Source organism: Aspergillus thermomutatus (assembly GCF_002237265.1).
Source record: "Aspergillus thermomutatus strain HMR AF 39 chromosome Unknown NODE_57, whole genome shotgun sequence".
NCBI lineage: Eukaryota > Fungi > Ascomycota > Eurotiomycetes > Eurotiales > Aspergillaceae > Aspergillus > Aspergillus thermomutatus.
Genome location: NW_020798106.1, coordinates 20,089 through 36,399, shown reverse-complemented (window position 1 = coordinate 36,399; position 16,311 = coordinate 20,089). Strand labels below are relative to the sequence as shown.

General features: G+C 48.4%; 7 protein-coding genes across 7 annotated transcripts; 3 read left to right on the top strand and 4 right to left on the bottom strand.

Moving 5' to 3' along the window:
- Positions 1–363: 363 nt before the first annotated feature.
- On the top strand, positions 364–1,369 carry CDV56_104564 (putative mitochondrial outer membrane protein (Sam35); the record flags this gene model as incomplete). Its single annotated transcript, XM_026758183.1, has 3 exons — positions 364–618; positions 684–923; positions 974–1,369. The coding sequence occupies 3 exons, from the start codon at positions 364–366 to the stop codon at positions 1,367–1,369; spliced, it is 891 nt and encodes a 296-aa protein (XP_026615784.1).
- A 128-nt stretch (positions 1,370–1,497) lies between these two features.
- CDV56_104467 (class I SAM-dependent DNA methyltransferase) lies at positions 1,498–2,381 on the bottom strand (the record flags this gene model as incomplete). The annotated part of the gene is made up of 2 exons (XM_026758086.1): positions 1,498–2,214; positions 2,271–2,381. 2 exons carry the CDS (start codon positions 2,379–2,381, stop codon positions 1,498–1,500), a joined length of 828 nt encoding a protein of 275 aa, XP_026615783.1.
- A 746-nt stretch (positions 2,382–3,127) lies between these two features.
- CDV56_104295 (cell division control protein 14) lies at positions 3,128–4,075 on the bottom strand (the record flags this gene model as incomplete). The annotated part of the gene is made up of 2 exons (XM_026757914.1): positions 3,128–3,759; positions 3,820–4,075. 2 exons carry the CDS (start codon positions 4,073–4,075, stop codon positions 3,128–3,130), a joined length of 888 nt encoding a protein of 295 aa, XP_026615782.1.
- Positions 4,076–5,506: 1,431 nt separating this feature from the next.
- Positions 5,507–6,589, top strand: AL3 (FPP/GGPP synthase family protein; the record flags this gene model as incomplete). The annotated part of the gene is made up of 2 exons (XM_026757665.1): positions 5,507–5,751; positions 5,806–6,589. 2 exons carry the CDS (start codon positions 5,507–5,509, stop codon positions 6,587–6,589), a joined length of 1,029 nt encoding a protein of 342 aa, XP_026615781.1.
- A 390-nt stretch (positions 6,590–6,979) lies between these two features.
- CDV56_103919 (Smr domain-containing protein) lies at positions 6,980–7,965 on the bottom strand (the record flags this gene model as incomplete). The annotated part of the gene is made up of 4 exons (XM_026757538.1): positions 6,980–7,304; positions 7,386–7,636; positions 7,721–7,821; positions 7,932–7,965. The coding sequence occupies 4 exons, from the start codon at positions 7,963–7,965 to the stop codon at positions 6,980–6,982; spliced, it is 711 nt and encodes a 236-aa protein (XP_026615780.1).
- A 3,105-nt stretch (positions 7,966–11,070) lies between these two features.
- On the top strand, positions 11,071–12,310 carry gpaA (guanine nucleotide-binding protein subunit alpha gpaA; the record flags this gene model as incomplete). The annotated part of the gene is made up of 4 exons (XM_026757082.1): positions 11,071–11,188; positions 11,255–11,597; positions 11,655–12,211; positions 12,267–12,310. The coding sequence occupies 4 exons, from the start codon at positions 11,071–11,073 to the stop codon at positions 12,308–12,310; spliced, it is 1,062 nt and encodes a 353-aa protein (XP_026615779.1).
- Positions 12,311–13,242: 932 nt separating this feature from the next.
- On the bottom strand, positions 13,243–14,393 carry CDV56_103253 (uncharacterized protein; the record flags this gene model as incomplete). The annotated part of the gene is made up of 2 exons (XM_026756872.1): positions 13,243–14,133; positions 14,223–14,393. 2 exons carry the CDS (start codon positions 14,391–14,393, stop codon positions 13,243–13,245), a joined length of 1,062 nt encoding a protein of 353 aa, XP_026615778.1.
- Positions 14,394–16,311: the final 1,918 nt, after the last annotated feature.

Here is a 16,311-nt window from a genome sequence, read left to right as displayed (position 1 = left end):
CTGGAGAGTCGGAACTTTCACAAAGACGTGAAGATCCAATCAGAATGGAGAGAATGGAGGCTTTCATGATGATGGTGGGGGAACGTGACGTGACGAGGGCCTCAGGCATCCATTCCTGGACGCCTGAGGCACATTAGCCGAGTTTATTACAAAAAATGCTGCAAACAAGCGGATGCGTTGCCATTCGAGCTGCGACTAGCTTCAGGTACCATCATTCCCGCCCCTGTTGTTTCTTATTGCTATAGGTTCGGTATCCTTATACCCGTCTGACGTGGGATCCTTCTTCGTACAACCACAGACATTGTCATACAGGGTTTATACCACAACCCAAGTCGAACCTCTCCCTTCCTCCGTCATCCATCCATGTCCCCAGACAACCGTGGCGCCTCCGGCCAGGCTCCGGATAATACAACGACGTCTCGCGCTCGGGATTTCTTCTCCGTTCCTGCACCGATTAAGCGCATCTTCGACCAGTTCCCTCTTGTCACCTACCCTTCAAATGACCTTCCTCACCATTCAGGGACAGCTCGACGCGGCAACCGTTTGTTTGTTTTCACAGATCCCGCGAGTGCCAGACGAGGGAGGCCGTCGTTCAACCCGCAGTGTCTCAAGTGGCAGGTTAGATGGGTGATGGTCGAATTCTCATTCGTAATCAATCGCTGACTGAGCCTCTTTGAGTACAGGCATACTTGAGATTCGTAGGAATTGACCTGGAACTCGTCCCCTCAAACAACCACGCTTCTCCAACCGGCGCACTTCCTTTCCTTCTCCCCGCGCTGCCAGCCGGCACTACGGCGCCAATTCCCTCGAACAAACTACAAAAATGGGCCATTGAACAGGTCCACTGTGAGGAAGAGCAGCAATTGAATTTGCGCTTTGAGGTGTATGCCTCATTACTGGATCACCGGATACGAAATGCCTGGGTGCGTACTGTCCTCGGAATGTATGAACTCGAGCCTCTGACGTGAAAAAGCTATACATGCTATACCTGGACAAGAAGAACTTTGAAGCGGTAGCGCGGAGACTATACGTGGATCCATCGACCAGCAATTCTGCAGTGCGCGCCGCTCTAGCCATGCAGCTCCAGCACGCTGCGCATGAAGAGCTGCTGAAGACCTCGGCTTACGTGGATGTCAGCGCATTGGAGGCCGATGCTGCGGACGCATTTGAGGCGCTTTCGACGCTACTAGGAGACAACGAACATTTCTTCGATCGAGGGAATCCTGGGTTGTTTGACGCCAGTGTTTTCGCATACACGCATCTGATTCTGGACGAAGGGATGGGGTGGAAGCAGAATCGACTGGGACAGCTGCTGCGGCAGCATGAGAATCTTGTACAACATCGCGACAGACTGCTAAGATTTTTTTAGGTCGACAGCCTACTGTATAATATCTACTAACTATACTTGCATCCATCAAGGAAGCTGTTTTGATAACAGATCGCCAACAGTGAAAGAAACAAGACGCTTGAAATAGAGAAATCAAAGAAAATTAATGTTCACATCCGCTTCCTAAAGCAAATGCCAAACCACACCGTGATCCCAACCCACTTTTGCGCCCGCTTGCCCAACACCTCGACCATGTTCTCATCTACCTTCGCCTCACGAACCACTTGACCCTCCAGCTCCTCAGCCTCAAAACCGGCTCTTTCAGCCGCCACCAACACATCTTCCACAGTGTGGCAATAGCTCGTGGGACGAATCTTCGTCCCCGTCGTCGTATCCACAAATCCCGCCTGACTGATCGACCCCATCTCCGAGTGCATATTCGTCACAAGCAGATGACCCCCCGGCCGCAGAATCGCTGCCGCCGCATCAAAGAACTCCTTCAGCGGGATATGCTCGACCACCAACGTGGAAACCACACCCGAGGCACCAAGCGAAGCCTCCGGTGGCGCGGGCGGCGATCGCAGCAAATCAAATAGCTCCAGATATACGTTCCGCGGCCTCTCGTCTGTGTCTGCAAGTGTCTCCTTCCGGACAGCTGCACGAGCTGCCTCCAACATCCCCGGCGAGGCATCCAGCCCGATAACCTCGGCATCCCGAGGCGCGAGCCTCAGAAGCTGCAGGGTGTTCCGGCCCGTGCCACAGCCTAGATCGACCAGTCGGGGTTGTCGCGGCTGAGATTGGGAGACTTTGGCTAGAAACTGGGGGAGTAGATCGCGTAGTTGGAGGGTGTCCAGTGCCTGGAGGAAGTTTCCGTCTGTGTCGTAGACCTGGGGGGGCAGAGTTTAGTCGTTGGCCTTATAGTCAAAGGATTATGGCGCCATACCTCTGCCCATTTGTTGTATGCTTCGACTGTGTCCATATACTGAATGGTTTTCTGAGATGTTCCGCCGCCCTTTGAGCTTGCTTGGAGCATTTCCTGGATTGTTTGGGTCATTTTCGGGTCGTGTGTACTTTATGTAACCGCCAGACTGCACGCAGCACAACGCAGTGTAAGAACGAGAAGTCTCTTGTTTTGGTCACTGGAGAGACCTGTCTGCGACCAGTTTAACAAGTATTTGTTCATGTGAGATGTGATTCTATACGAGTCCAGCAGATGAGTCACAAATGTCGAAAGTGGAAACGCAGATATTATTTCCGAGGTTGCATGCATAACATGCAAGTTAAGTTTAATCGAGTGACAGGCAACACGTCAACTTGTGTATACCAAGCTCTAGAACTACTTGATACATGAAATTGAGCATTGATGCTCTTGGATTTTTAACTTAATAGGTGTAATCACAAACTAGCCAAGAACCAGTATTCATAGACAGGAACCTTGCGATCAAAATCGTCTTGCATTCAAGTGTTGCGATCGTTATCTTTTCAGACTGCCTGACATGACACCATGAGACATCAAAGATCGTGAATCGGACATGGAGAAAGAAAGAAAGGGAGAGAAAACAGGGAGGTGAAAGCCACAGAAGAGGGAAAATTGACCCGACACCGTACCAGACGGGAGGAAAGAAGATATGAAAGGAAAATGAAACGAAAGAAGCACCGGGCCTTGATCCAAATCCCAGAACTGAAAACAGAAAAGACCCAGCAATAACCGATAGCACCCATACCCATGAACGCTCCATCGCTGAATAGAAACAAGAGAGATTAAACGGCAAGATCAATCCAGCATATCATGTCCACATGCTAATAGACCGTCGCTCCAAAGGGAGCCGTCTCCTTCAGATCCTCCACTAGGTCCTCCACATTGTTGAGATACCGCCCTAACAGAGCTTGCTTCTCCTCGGTCGTGCGCGTATCTCCATGGCCCTTTCCTCCATGCCCAGGCCCGGCCACATTGAGACTTCGCGAATACGGACCATTGCCCAGTTTGCTAGGACTGCGCTGCAAACCACAGACCGCCGTGTTCGGAGCACTTGCTCCGATGGGATATGTTGGCGTCTCTGGCATCAGATAGAAATAAAGGAATTCCACAAGCTTGAGTTTGACCTCGCGTGACGTCGCGCGCTGCTTGAATAAGGAAGTCACGGTGAGCAGTCCGTCCAGTTCTTCAAAGGTTCGCGTGCTGGCTGGGTTGTCCAACAAGGCTGTGACAAGGGTGAGAAGGGTCGCGGACTGAATCGCAGGACAATTAATGGGGTCGAGGAGGTCGAGAAGAAGATTCATGTAGATTTCGCGAGCGAAAAGAGTCCGCGAAGGCGGGTGGAGGAGGAGAACGCCTTGAATCAGGTCAAGTGTAGAGAGAATGAGCAAGTCATTGGTGCCATTCCTTCCGCGACCCAGCAGATGCTCCAGGCAGGTCACCAAGCGCATTGCGACTGCTGAATTGTTAGTCTCCAGACGAGCGCGACACTGACCACAACATCACGGGAACTTACCGTTCCATTGGAAGCCTTCTTGCAATTTGAAGAATTCTCGAAAGGCCGGATCATCTTTCAAGTCAGATAGAGCCTTAGGCACTGGTTGTGGAGCTCCAAACGACAGCAGCGACCTCCGTTTATCAGACACCGGCTGTTTCGACTTGGACAAACAGATCTGTGCGAGCAGGCCTTCCACCTGGCGCAATCCCTTGCGAACTTTGCTTGGCTCGTAAGAAGAGAGATAGTCGAATGAGTGCGCCAATAGCGTCTCCATGAGTGGATATGATGCGATGCGATGCGATATGATATGATATGATATGAGTGAATAAGAAATGGAGACTTCAAGGATATAGGATAGATAATGGAGGCATAAACCGAAAGGATGAGGCCGATCGAGAAGAAGATAACCCTTCAGTGCCGACGCAGAGGAACGCTGGAGGCACTGTGTTATCTATAGCTCGCTAAAAAAGAAAAAAGGTAAAATAGAACACAGGCCAGACACTTTTTTTTTCTCTCTCCTTCGCTGGGACGTGGATTTAATTAAGATTGATAGTTGTTAGAAGGGAAGATAGCGTGCCCAACTCATCATTGACACTTCATCTGGACTAACTTGACCCGGTCGTAGTTCATCATCATAAGACTCTTAGTGTCCAGGACGCAGGACCTAGACTAAATCCTAATCCGCATCATCGTGGGATGATCGTGCCGATGAATTCCATCATTCTGATCCGTTTTCCCCTCGCTAAGTGGCTCACTGGCTCTTCTAGACTGTCCCTTCTCTCTCCACATCCCAGCCTCCCACAGTCTCTACAGTCTTACAGCGAGGTGGTTGCCCCGGGAAACCGGCGACCCTCATTGACCCGTGGGCGCTTACCCTCCAGCCCTGGTGACGAACTATGATCATCTTGTTGGTCGACGGAGGAGGAACCTTTTAAGACTCAAGCTAATGATGTCAGCCTCAGCTACGCCATGTTCGGTCCGATTAAACTTGTTCAGCTTGTGACGATCTCTTGCTACGGAGTACTCCGTAGAGATCCCAGCCCCAGCCCGGGTATCAACAATGACACCATCATATCAACAAAAGCACAGCGATGCCTGAAGGTGGAGAAAGACGGAAAGAAAAATTTTTCTTCATCAAATTACCAGCCCCTTCCTTGTGTCAGGATTCTCTAATCGCTCCTTGTCTTGATTCATCCCTTGTTCCTGCGTCAAGCGTCCTCCGATTCCGAATGTCCCTGGAATCCCGTTGGTGCATCGCTCACGATCTAGTCACATGACTGCTGCCTTGGCGCCTAAGGTTCTTCAGTACCACTGATAAATGCGGGGAGCATGTGATATATCACAGGCAGCACTGCGTCACTTTTTCACGATGCATATTGAATGTGCTGGCATGCGCACACACTCTGTCCCATGCCCTCAGGTACTCGAACAGAGCTTCGAGCATCGTTGATGGATGCAATCATTTGCATCTCCATATTATTTGTTCCAGATCTGGTTACCTGCATGTTTTTGACACCCCCTGGGCAGAGGAGCAACTTTTAAGAGAGAACTTTATTAGGAGCCCCTCATGTCCTCGGGATCTGCGTTTCAATCTCCGATAGAGATTCCACCTCGAAAGAGCTCCGCCGGTATGGCAGACCGTCTGCATACAAGCTCATCTATGATGAACGGAAGCAAGTCAAATGGCGAGAGACTTCAGACCAACATGGACTCTTCCAAAAGACATACTCGGAACCGATCCAGCTTGGATGGCACCAAATACCGTGATGGGAGATGGTCGCAGGAAAACGAGAAGATCTTGATGGGTCCGTATGACTACATGCAACAACATCCCGGCAAAGACATCCGGCGGCAGCTCATCACTGCTTTCAACGTCTGGCTTCAAGTTCCTCCGGAGAGCCTCTCGATCATCACTAAAGTAGTGGGGATGCTTCACACCGCTTCGTTGCTGTAAGTCGCAGAATACTCCCACTAGGATAATCGCTGATTCGCGTCTCCTGCCAGGGTCGATGATGTTGAAGACAACTCCATCCTCCGCCGCGGCATTCCCGTCGCTCACAACATCTTCGGTACCGCGCAAACCATCAACTCTGCCAATTATGTGTACTTTCTGGCTCTTCAGGAGGTCCAAAAATTGAACAACCCCACTGCTATTGATATCTATGTTCAGGAACTCTTGAACCTGCATCGGGGTCAAGGGATGGATCTGTTCTGGCGAGACACCCTCACCTGTCCTACCGAGGAGGAGTATTTGGAGATGGTGGGGAACAAAACGGGCGGTCTCTTCCGACTCGCGATCAAGCTGATGCAAGCCGAGAGCACTACCGGCAAAGACTGCGTGAGCCTCGTCAATGTCATGGGGCTGACCTTTCAGATCTGCGATGACTATCTCAACCTTTCTAACACGACCTACACAAAGAACAAGGGGCTATGTGAGGATCTGACCGAGGGCAAATTCTCGTTTCCTATTATCCACAGTATCCGCTCCAACCCACGGAACCATCAGCTTGTCAGTATTCTCAAACAGAGAACCAAGGACGAAGAAGTCAAGCTGTATGCGGTCAATTACATGGAAAGCACTGGCAGTTTTGCCTACACGAGGAAAGTGGTTCGGGAGTTGCGTGACAAGGCGATGACTCTCATCGACGAGATTGAGGCACAGGGAAATGGGAAACAGGCCGAGGGGCAGGATGATGGCGCGATGGTGCGGGCGATTCTCCACAAGATCACCGAGTCGACATTGGGGGATGATGTTGATGGCGCTGATGGCGCTGATGGCGGCAATTGAGAGTTTTCGGGTCTATTTTCGAGTACAACTACATTATGCCCTCAGAGAGGGTGGATACCCCCATCGTTGATCAGGATAGCAGCATTTGAGTGATTTGCGATTGCACTAATGACCTTTGTCATTTGTATGATAACGTACAATCTATGATTGTTCATATTCAAGATAGATTGGCAATACAGCAAATGATAATGTGAAGCTCTGCGTGGTAAAACAAACTGAGTGGGTGACCATGGATTCACTGTAATTTCTTGCATTATCATGTCTTTGTGGGTTATGTGATAACATTGAACTGTAGGTAGGTATCTCAACCGAATTACCACGAAATTACTGTACTATATATAGCCTCCAAATCATATACATACCCATGAATAGAACGAACCAAGAACACCCTCACATAATTGTACAACAAGCCTTTTCCAGCTTGCGCAACACCCGGGGAAGAATAGCATTGACCACCTGCTCGATCTCGTCCTGCTGCTGCCCACCCTGCTGCTGTTGCTGGTGCGGCTGCTGGCCATGACCGTAGCCCTGTCCCTGTCCATGTCCATGTCCAGTCGACGGGGGCATCTCCGCCGGGCCCCCTGTCAGATTCACATAGATCCGTCCCGCATTCTCCTCGGTGGCATACTGCAGCCCCAGCTCGCGACAGACCTGCTCAACACGCGGCTTGATCTTCTGGACGTGGTTGGCGGAGTGGTTTCCCTTTCCCACGATGCTGCAAAAATCAGACCATTGAACAACGTCAGCAAACTGATCCCCTGCCCATCAAACTAGAAAAGAAAAGGAAGTAACCAACACATGGAGATGAGTCTGCCCATGCGCCTTGGCATATTTGATCCTCTCCTCGAGGATATCCTCCGCCTCCTCGACGAACTGCCCATGCAGATCGATCGTGTCGGCCGGCACGCGCCCGTTGGCGTTATTCTCGCGGAAGATGAACTCGGACGCTCGCTTGTTGTACTCGTCCATTTTGCGGCCGTGGGCTTTGCCCTGTTCGGAGAGCTCCTTGGCCAGGGCGCCGTCGCCGCTCGAGTAGGCTTCTTGGCTCTGCGATGCATGGTGTGCATGTCAATTACACGTTATACTGTGCCGGGATGATAAATGAGCGGGCGGGGGGAGGGTGATGCGCACCCGTTGGAAACATGAGTTGCGCTTTGCGGCTTCTTGACGGGCTAGGTCGCGGAGACGGTCGTATTCGGCTTCGGCGTCGGTGCTTTGTTCATGGTTGAAGGCTGGGTTCGCGCATTGGTTGTTAGCCCATATTGGTGTATGCGAATGGATTGGGTTGGGGTTTCGCGGAGCAGTGGACGGGACTCCGTGGGTTGCGGCGGAGGCGACTTACCCCGAGGGCCCATGTAGGACATTTCGTGAGACATTATGACAGGGGATGCGGGATTATATACAGGTAAGAGGGTACTATATCATAGCATGATTTTTGAAGACGATGAGAACGCAAAATCGAGAATAATATCACGGCTAAATCCAAGCTGAAGAAGAGAGATCGGGATCGAGGGCTGAATCGGGGTTTGTTGCGACCAGCGAATGGGCGGCCGGAGGGAACTGAATCTGCGTTGAAGATGTGGAGCAACCAAGATCTTCTCATTCTTGTCCAGGGTTCAGGAAGCAACCATGAACCATCGATATCCATAGTCGATACGCCGCTGAATATCAACTCTTTCGCGACTTGACTCATTGCTACATCATCAATTGTAGATGCCATGTTGTAGTTGAAATGCTGGGAGCATGTACGGAGTACTCCGTATACAGCGTTCAATAGTCTCATCGACTAGGCTTCTGCATAGTGGGTACAGACCACAAAGACGGAAATGGTAGCAGCATACATTTGATTCGAAGTATGGGAGATGAGTTGACACCGTAGCTATCATACTCTGTACTTTGTAGTCATAGTCCTCAGTCTAATAGATCATCAAGCACAAAGGCAAAGCGCGCGGCAAGAGGACGAATAATCAATCAGTGGAGTGAGAGTGAAGGTGAGCCAGTTGCAATCCACAGTTTGCATAGCAAAGAGGAGAGTCTAATTAGCCGGTTATTTCACGTTCTCTGGACAGGAAGTTGGTACTTGGTACTGTACTTGTATGGACAACCTACCTATGATAAGTACAGTTCGATGATGACTTGTGACTATATATCCGAAGGCTACTACCACTATCTACTACCGTTGCTGCAAGAGATGAGGGGAGGAGAGCCATTTGTCTTGCTAGACTCCTTCAAGAATGCCTACTGATGATTTACGTCTGCGGAGAAAAGAAATTATTGATCGACAGACTCGGAGTGGAGAATTGAGGAATAAGCAAATAGGCGTATCACTACCTTAACAGATGGGATGGATGTATTACCAGGTAGATATCAGAGGTATCAGAGGTATGATCTTCTCAATTGCTTGACAAGTTTGACACAAACCACAAGAATAGAATCATCTGCACAAATGGCAAAGGACGCCGACGCTTGGGACAAAAATCCTTCTAGAAGGATGAGAGAAAAAGCCACTGTAGGAGCAGCCACCATTAGTCGCGCAGAATTGTTTCTCGTACCGGGACCGATGCTAAATCTGTGGCTCCGATCATAGGCCATCTCCACTGCGTGGCGACACTCTGAAACTGCACAGTTTGTTGCATCGCAGTCGCAGTGCGGACTCAGATGACTATCTATATGTTGTACTATCGAGACGTTGCGCAATTGCTATGATCGCTCTGGCTTCCTGGTAGGATGAAAACAGCAAGGGCAAGCCGAGTCCTAGCTCAGATGTCATATTCACCCACATCATTGATTCAAGTGCTTAATTATGCATGAGCCAGCATATGAAAGATAAAGCACCAGGTTGACGTGATCAGGTGATATCTATCTGGCCAGTATCTACTCCGTACTCTGGATTGACATATGGTGCTCTCATTACAAACTCTAGTCAAACAAAAATGATACTGAGTCTCGGTTGCATCAACTGCCAAAACACAGATGACAACATCTTCAGTCTCATTCTGAGTCCACAACAGTTTCAATCTGCTTCTGAATGGCATCATCTTTGAAGATACTGAATCATTTGCAGTCTAGATACTCCGTCCGTAGATAGATAGATATCGCTCTGTCTTGCAGCCAGCTGTATGATAAACCGTCCTGTCGGATTAAATAGGCAGGTAACCTTGGTCCACTCACCAAAAAAGGAGAGGAGTATCGGTTCTGAAGAGTAATTGGTTCGCAGAATTATGTCTCCACCATAGCCCCTTACCCTCACAGCCAATCATCATGGCAAATCAAGGAAATAGCCCACAATTCCAGTCGATTGGCTCCACTTCCCCCTTATTGTTCTTTCCCAAAAGTGAAAAGAAGAGACGAAAAATAAGAGCCCTCATGGTTTCCTCTGCAAATCCGCTTCATTTCGTCTCGTTGGCCGAAACTTAGTTTTGCTCATAGGTACTCATCCTCATCCTCATACCAGGTACCTTAGGTACTACTACTACTACTAGATCGTTGACTCCGTAGATATCTTCGTCTCTGGCTTTTCCCTCTCCCCTCTGTCTCTCAGTCTCTCGGATTTTCCCCTTACCTTAGCTTCCCTTTGGTCCCTCTACCTCCCGCTCTACCTGCATTTTCCCACCTCCGAAGCCTTTTCTCTTCCACTCCCTCTTCTCTCGTCCTCCTCTTTCTGTCTCCATAAATCATCCATCATCATCTTATCGACTCCTTGACTTGGGTTGATAGATAGATCAATTTCTTCATCCCGCCTTTCTCTAGCTTCTTTTCTTTTGACCGCTGTGTTTCTTCTGCATCCTTTATTTTCTTCTTCTTCATCGTCGGATCGAGATTGCGGTTCCTTAACCGGTGCTTAACCCATTCTCCCGACCTTGCGGGCGGTTTCACTTTCACCAAACGTTTTACTTTCCTTTCGCCTCCTTTCCCGCCCGGTCCTAACTCGTTCACCTACCTATAATTTTTACGCCCCTTTAAACCTCCCCTGTTTGTCTGTACTGTCACTCATCTTCTCGGTAATATTATCGTCAATTAAATCCAGACAGCCATTCGCTCTCCTCTTTCTATCTGAGAAGGGTGAAATATCATCCTCCTGTCCGGAAAAGGATTTCGAACTAAAGTGGGTGATTCTGTCCCTTTTACCCTCTGCACAGCCGCCCATCTATCTGTCTGGTCTGCCTTGAGAGCCTTTCCGCCGCATGAACCTACATCTCCTTGCGTCAGCACGATCACTCGGATTTGTAATTGTCTGTTGCCTGTCTGTTATCTATGGGCATTTTCCATTTTGCGGTTCTTCTCGCCCGTGGTGTACCACGTTCAATGTGGTGGACTGTCTCATTTGATGGTTTCGTGACGATACTTGTCTCCTTTGCTGACACTGTCATTGATAGGCTTCCACAATAATCAGCCCCGCGAAGTTCCTTCCGAATATACCTGCCTATCACTAGACTTTCGTTAACAAACCCTAACCAACTGAATAATCGACTTCCGCCAAGATGGGTTGTGGAATGAGTACCGAGGATAAGGAGGGCAAGGCCCGCAACGAGGAGATTGAGAACCAGCTCAAAAGGGACAAGATGATGCAGCGGAATGAGATCAAGATGCTTTTGCTCGGTATGCCTCCGTCATCGAGCCGCTCCTCAACCTCGGCAGACCGTTTTCACTAATGTCCTTGAACAGGAGCTGGTGAGTCCGGCAAGTCGACGATTCTGAAGCAGATGAAGCTCATCCATGAGGGTGGGTACTCGCGCGATGAGCGGGAATCCTTCAAGGAAATCATCTACAGCAACACTGTCCAGTCGATGCGCGTCATTTTGGAGGCCATGGAGTCGCTGGAACTTCCCCTGGAAGACGCTCGCAACGAGTACCACGTTCAGACCATCTTCATGCAACCTGCTCAGATTGAGGGAGACAGCCTACCCCCAGAGGTCGGAAACGCCATTGGTGCTCTTTGGCGTGATACTGGTGTTCAGGAGTGCTTCAAGCGTTCTCGCGAGTACCAATTGAACGATTCCGCCAAATAGTGGGTTTAGTCTGTTCCTCTGCGGTGCTTCGGAATGTTTGCTAATCGGATCGACAGCTACTTCGATGCGATCGATCGTATCGCTCAGCCCGACTACCTTCCCACCGACCAGGATGTTCTGCGCTCTCGAGTCAAGACCACTGGTATCACAGAGACAACCTTCATCATCGGTGACTTGACCTACCGAATGTTCGATGTCGGTGGTCAGCGTTCGGAACGTAAGAAGTGGATTCACTGCTTCGAGAACGTGACGACAATTCTTTTCCTGGTCGCCATCTCGGAGTACGATCAGCTGTTGTTCGAAGATGAGACCGTCAACCGTATGCAGGAAGCGCTCACCCTGTTCGACTCGATTTGCAACTCGCGGTGGTTCGTCAAGACCTCTATCATTTTGTTCCTGAACAAGATCGATCGATTCAAGGAGAAGCTGCCTGTCAGCCCCATGAAGAACTACTTCCCCGATTATGAGGGCGGTGCCGACTACGCCGCGGCCTGCGATTATATCCTGAACCGCTTCGTATCACTCAACCAGGCCGAGCAAAAACAGATCTACACTCACTTCACATGCGCCACCGATACTACACAAATTCGATTCGTCATGGCGGCTGTAAACGGTACGTTTCTTACGGCCCTTGTTACTCTTGATTACCGACCACTAACGTCTTCCAGATATCATCATCCAAGAGAACCTCAGACTCTGTGGTCTGATTTAATGAGCCATTATACTTGACGGAGTGAGGATTTTCTTTCAAAACATTTAGACCGCATACGATGTGGCTTGTAATCAGATGTCGATGTTCTGTATCTTTTCCTGGATGTTCTTGCCATACCTGATCTCGATTTTTCTCCCTGTTCGAGACCCTGGCGTTGAGACATTCAATCTGTCCATCTACTAATCTCCTTATTTCCTTTGTTGTCTGGAAATGATATCTCACCAGCTCTATGTTATCATTATTAAGATTATTGATATCCCCAAAGACACAGAGCAGGAGTTTGTTCGTCATTTCTTTTTCAATTCACCATGTGCAGCGGGTTATCTGTGGTTTCTTTACAACCCTGCAGGTTTTTGTGTGAGACCCTGTGGTTTATGTCCCTTTCCTTGTTGATTTTATTTCTTCTATTCCTTTTTTTGATGGGATGCCCGCATTTTCTTATTCAATCTTGTCGTTTCTCTGTCTTCTAATGCTCATCTCATCCCTCTTTCCGTTTCCATACTCCAGTCGTCTCAATTTTTCATGTGTCTGCTTTTCGAATACTGGATATCCTCTCATCATCTCTTGGTGCCCTCGTCACAGATTCTGTGTGCAACCTAATACCACGCACCTTATCCTTGGTCTCGTGTCCATTGGGCGCAATGAAGGACGATATGGCAGTGGGCACAGGGAATGGCAGGATATGCAGATTATCATGTCTCTTCTCACGTGTCATGTCGGGTCGGTCGTTGGTCATAGTCAGAGTTAAAGGAATTGTGAATTATTCATTTGTTTTAGCCATGAGATTGCCGTATCTACTCGTACGTATGTCAAAGTAAAGGATGGGTATGTACAGGCCACTATGACTAGGAGCTCGTCTATATAGAAACGCTGGAATCGTCAACGCTTAGATCATGATCGAGGGTTAAGACTCTAAACCAAAGGACTGGCACTCAGAATCGCAACTTTGGTCCCAGAAACACAATCAACACGGCCACAATCCACAGACCGAAGATCCATGCATACAGCATCATCCGCCCCCACCAGCCTTTCCCCTCGGTCATGCGCCGCAACATCCCCATCCTCTTCTCAGCAGCGTCCATATTGGTACTCGTACGGTCGAGACCGTCGACCGCGCGCGCCAGCACCGACTTCTCCGCCTCCAAACTGGAATGAAATGCCTGTGAGGATACCTTGAGCTGCGTCGCAAGGGAAAGCAGGGACGTAGTGAGGTCTTCTTGCTCGGCGCGGTGGGCGTCAAGCGTCTGCTCCGTTTCTTGGAGGTTGGAGGTTGAGGTCGAGGAGCCGGTGGTTATTGCTGTGGATTCCGTTGCAGCAGCAGGGCCTCTCTGATCTCGGTGTCGGTGCCGTAGTGTCGCTTTTGCTGCTGCTGTCGCTGTTGCTGATGGCGGTGCTGTCCTTATTGACGCCGTAGTCTGCGGTGCAGTCTTGTGGATATCCGTCTCGGGTTCAGCTTCGCCTTCCGCTTCGGCGTGTACCTCCTCCCTCCCCTCCTCGGAAACAGCATCCCTGTTCCCTTCAGACGCGGACGATGTACTTCCCGCCTCGGGCATGACCGTCACAGCCTCCTCCTCTTCCCCATCGAGAACTATCTCGTCCTCGTCCTCTTCGTCAGAGTCTAGATCGCTTGCGGCATGCTCAGCAGATCGGGAAAGTCGCGTTTCCGCCTCCGTGGAACTTCTGTCTAGTACATCCCGGAGGAGCTTGAGTGTTTGTCGTTTTCGCGTGAGGTCTGTTTGGAGCTCGTGGCGGCGGTCGAGGGGTTTGAGGGTTGGGAGGGTGCGTTCGAGTTGTGACAGGAGGGTGCGGGCGTACTCGACGTTCTGTGATGGGGTGTTAGTTTCGGCTGGATAGTGGGCAGGTTGATTGCTGGGTTCGATGTGTAGATGGATGGAAGAGGGAAAGGACGTACGGCTGCTATGCGCATGCGCTGGTACTCGTTTCGTCGGAGAGACTTGAGGTCTGCGGATGGGGAGAGCAGGTTGTGTTCTAGGCGGGTGAGGAGGCGGGAGAGGTTGAGGATTGTGAGGTCGGGGGAGGAAGGTGTTGTTGATGAAATCTGGGGGTAGGTTGTGAGTGTCATTTTTGCGCTTCCTGATTCTATCGGAAGATTGTGGTTGGGGAAGTGAGGGGATTGGTGCTCTGTCAGTTGGAGATGGAGATGCTGTCTGTCACTTGGCTGTCTTATCCGATGCTGTAGATCGCATGTCATGGATGAGTAAGCGGTGGAGATGTTCTGCACTTTATCCATCTACGGAGTACTCTTATCATAAAGAAATAATGGTGGGTCTTACTGAATAATCACTTAATAATCACTTAATAATCACGTATTTTCTATTTAAAAATTACCTCTTATAGATTAGTGCATCTATTTATTTATTTAACCCCTTTACTTACCTATTTTAAGCCTCCTATTTTAGCTATAAGCATTTCTCTCTTATCTTACCTATCTAATTTCTATTATTACCTCCCTTTTTATATCTATAACCATACCCCTATTATAGTTTTACTACTATATCTATAAGAAATAGAGCTATAGTAATTCTTTTACTTATAGTTATACCTATAATAACTATACTATATATACCTATTACCCTATTTACTATACTATTCTATATGCTAATACTCTATAGGCCTATAGAAAGAGGTTTTACTTCTATAGGAGTATATTCCCCTTCTCTCTCTTAAAGTAGTCTCTCTGTATTAGTTTCTCCTACCCCTCTAGCTATTTCTATACCTACTCCCCCCTATTAATAGTATTAGCTAGCTTAAGATACTACTTTATATATACCCTTATAGCTATATTATTATAGCTACCCTTTGTGACAGCCCTCTCAGAGGTTGCTCACATTCTGCCGTACCAGACTGTTGACCGCCATCTTGAAGTGATTCCATATCGAGAGATTCTGTTGGGGATTTTCCGTTTGCTTTGTACAACCAACGGCACCAAGATGTCTCACGCTCAAGCTGTACATAGATTCCCTCTCTTTCCTTCCCTCTTTCTGTTTCTTCTTCTTCTTCTTTGTCAAGCTTAGTATTCGCATCCAATGCTACCGTATGTTTCTTACGAATGAGCTGTGTGTGATAACCCCTAGATATCTATCTATATAACTATGTATAAGTAGCTACTTCTTATTTAGGATTATTTAACTTCTATATCTATTATACTATTACTAAAGTTATATTTAGTTATAGAGGTTAGTACTAACTATTATTAGTTAAATCTACTAATTTCTGCTAAGGTTATAGCTATAATTCTAAATCTTAGATAAGATTTTAGGTACTAAATATTTTAAGATTTATAGCTTATACTTCACCCTTGTCACGGGCTAGAAGCCGAACCTATGACCTAGGTTTGGACGGTAAGAAATCGCTAAGGGGTTCTAACTAGGGCCGCAACGGCCGAACAAGAAAAGATGTGTGCGAACTGCAGGCGAGGTCACGTGACTTGGTGAACTCGTGATATCGTTGGTGCCTAAGGCAGCTCGCGAGTGCCGATAGGCTCGAGTATACAGCGGGCCTTGCCCGCTACAACCCTAGTATAGATTAGTCTAATATAATCTATATTAACTCTAGTTATCTATCCTATCTACCTCTTTACTATATCTTAATTTTCTCTTATAGAATACCTAGCTAGGGTTATAATATACTACTAATTATATTACCTAAGCAACCTATGTATGCACCTACTTAGGGTCTATCTATAGATTATACTGCCCTATTAGCAGCTACTATTATTGTCAAGGTGCAGGCTCGTAAGTAAACGGAAGTAGGTTAATGAGGTAGTTGACACTCAGGCTGGCTACAGTGATCTCTATCTATCTGTTCAGGCTGCAGGGCAGGTACAGGTGGGCTTTATAGACAGGACGTAGCTCAAAGAGCTTCAACAGGTTTTGGAATTGTGCGGTGAAGATATTCCTAAGCTCACGTGATTTCTCATTAGCAGTTCCAACTCCTATCCACGGCAGCACCGTGACAATTATAGCTAATAATACTATTAA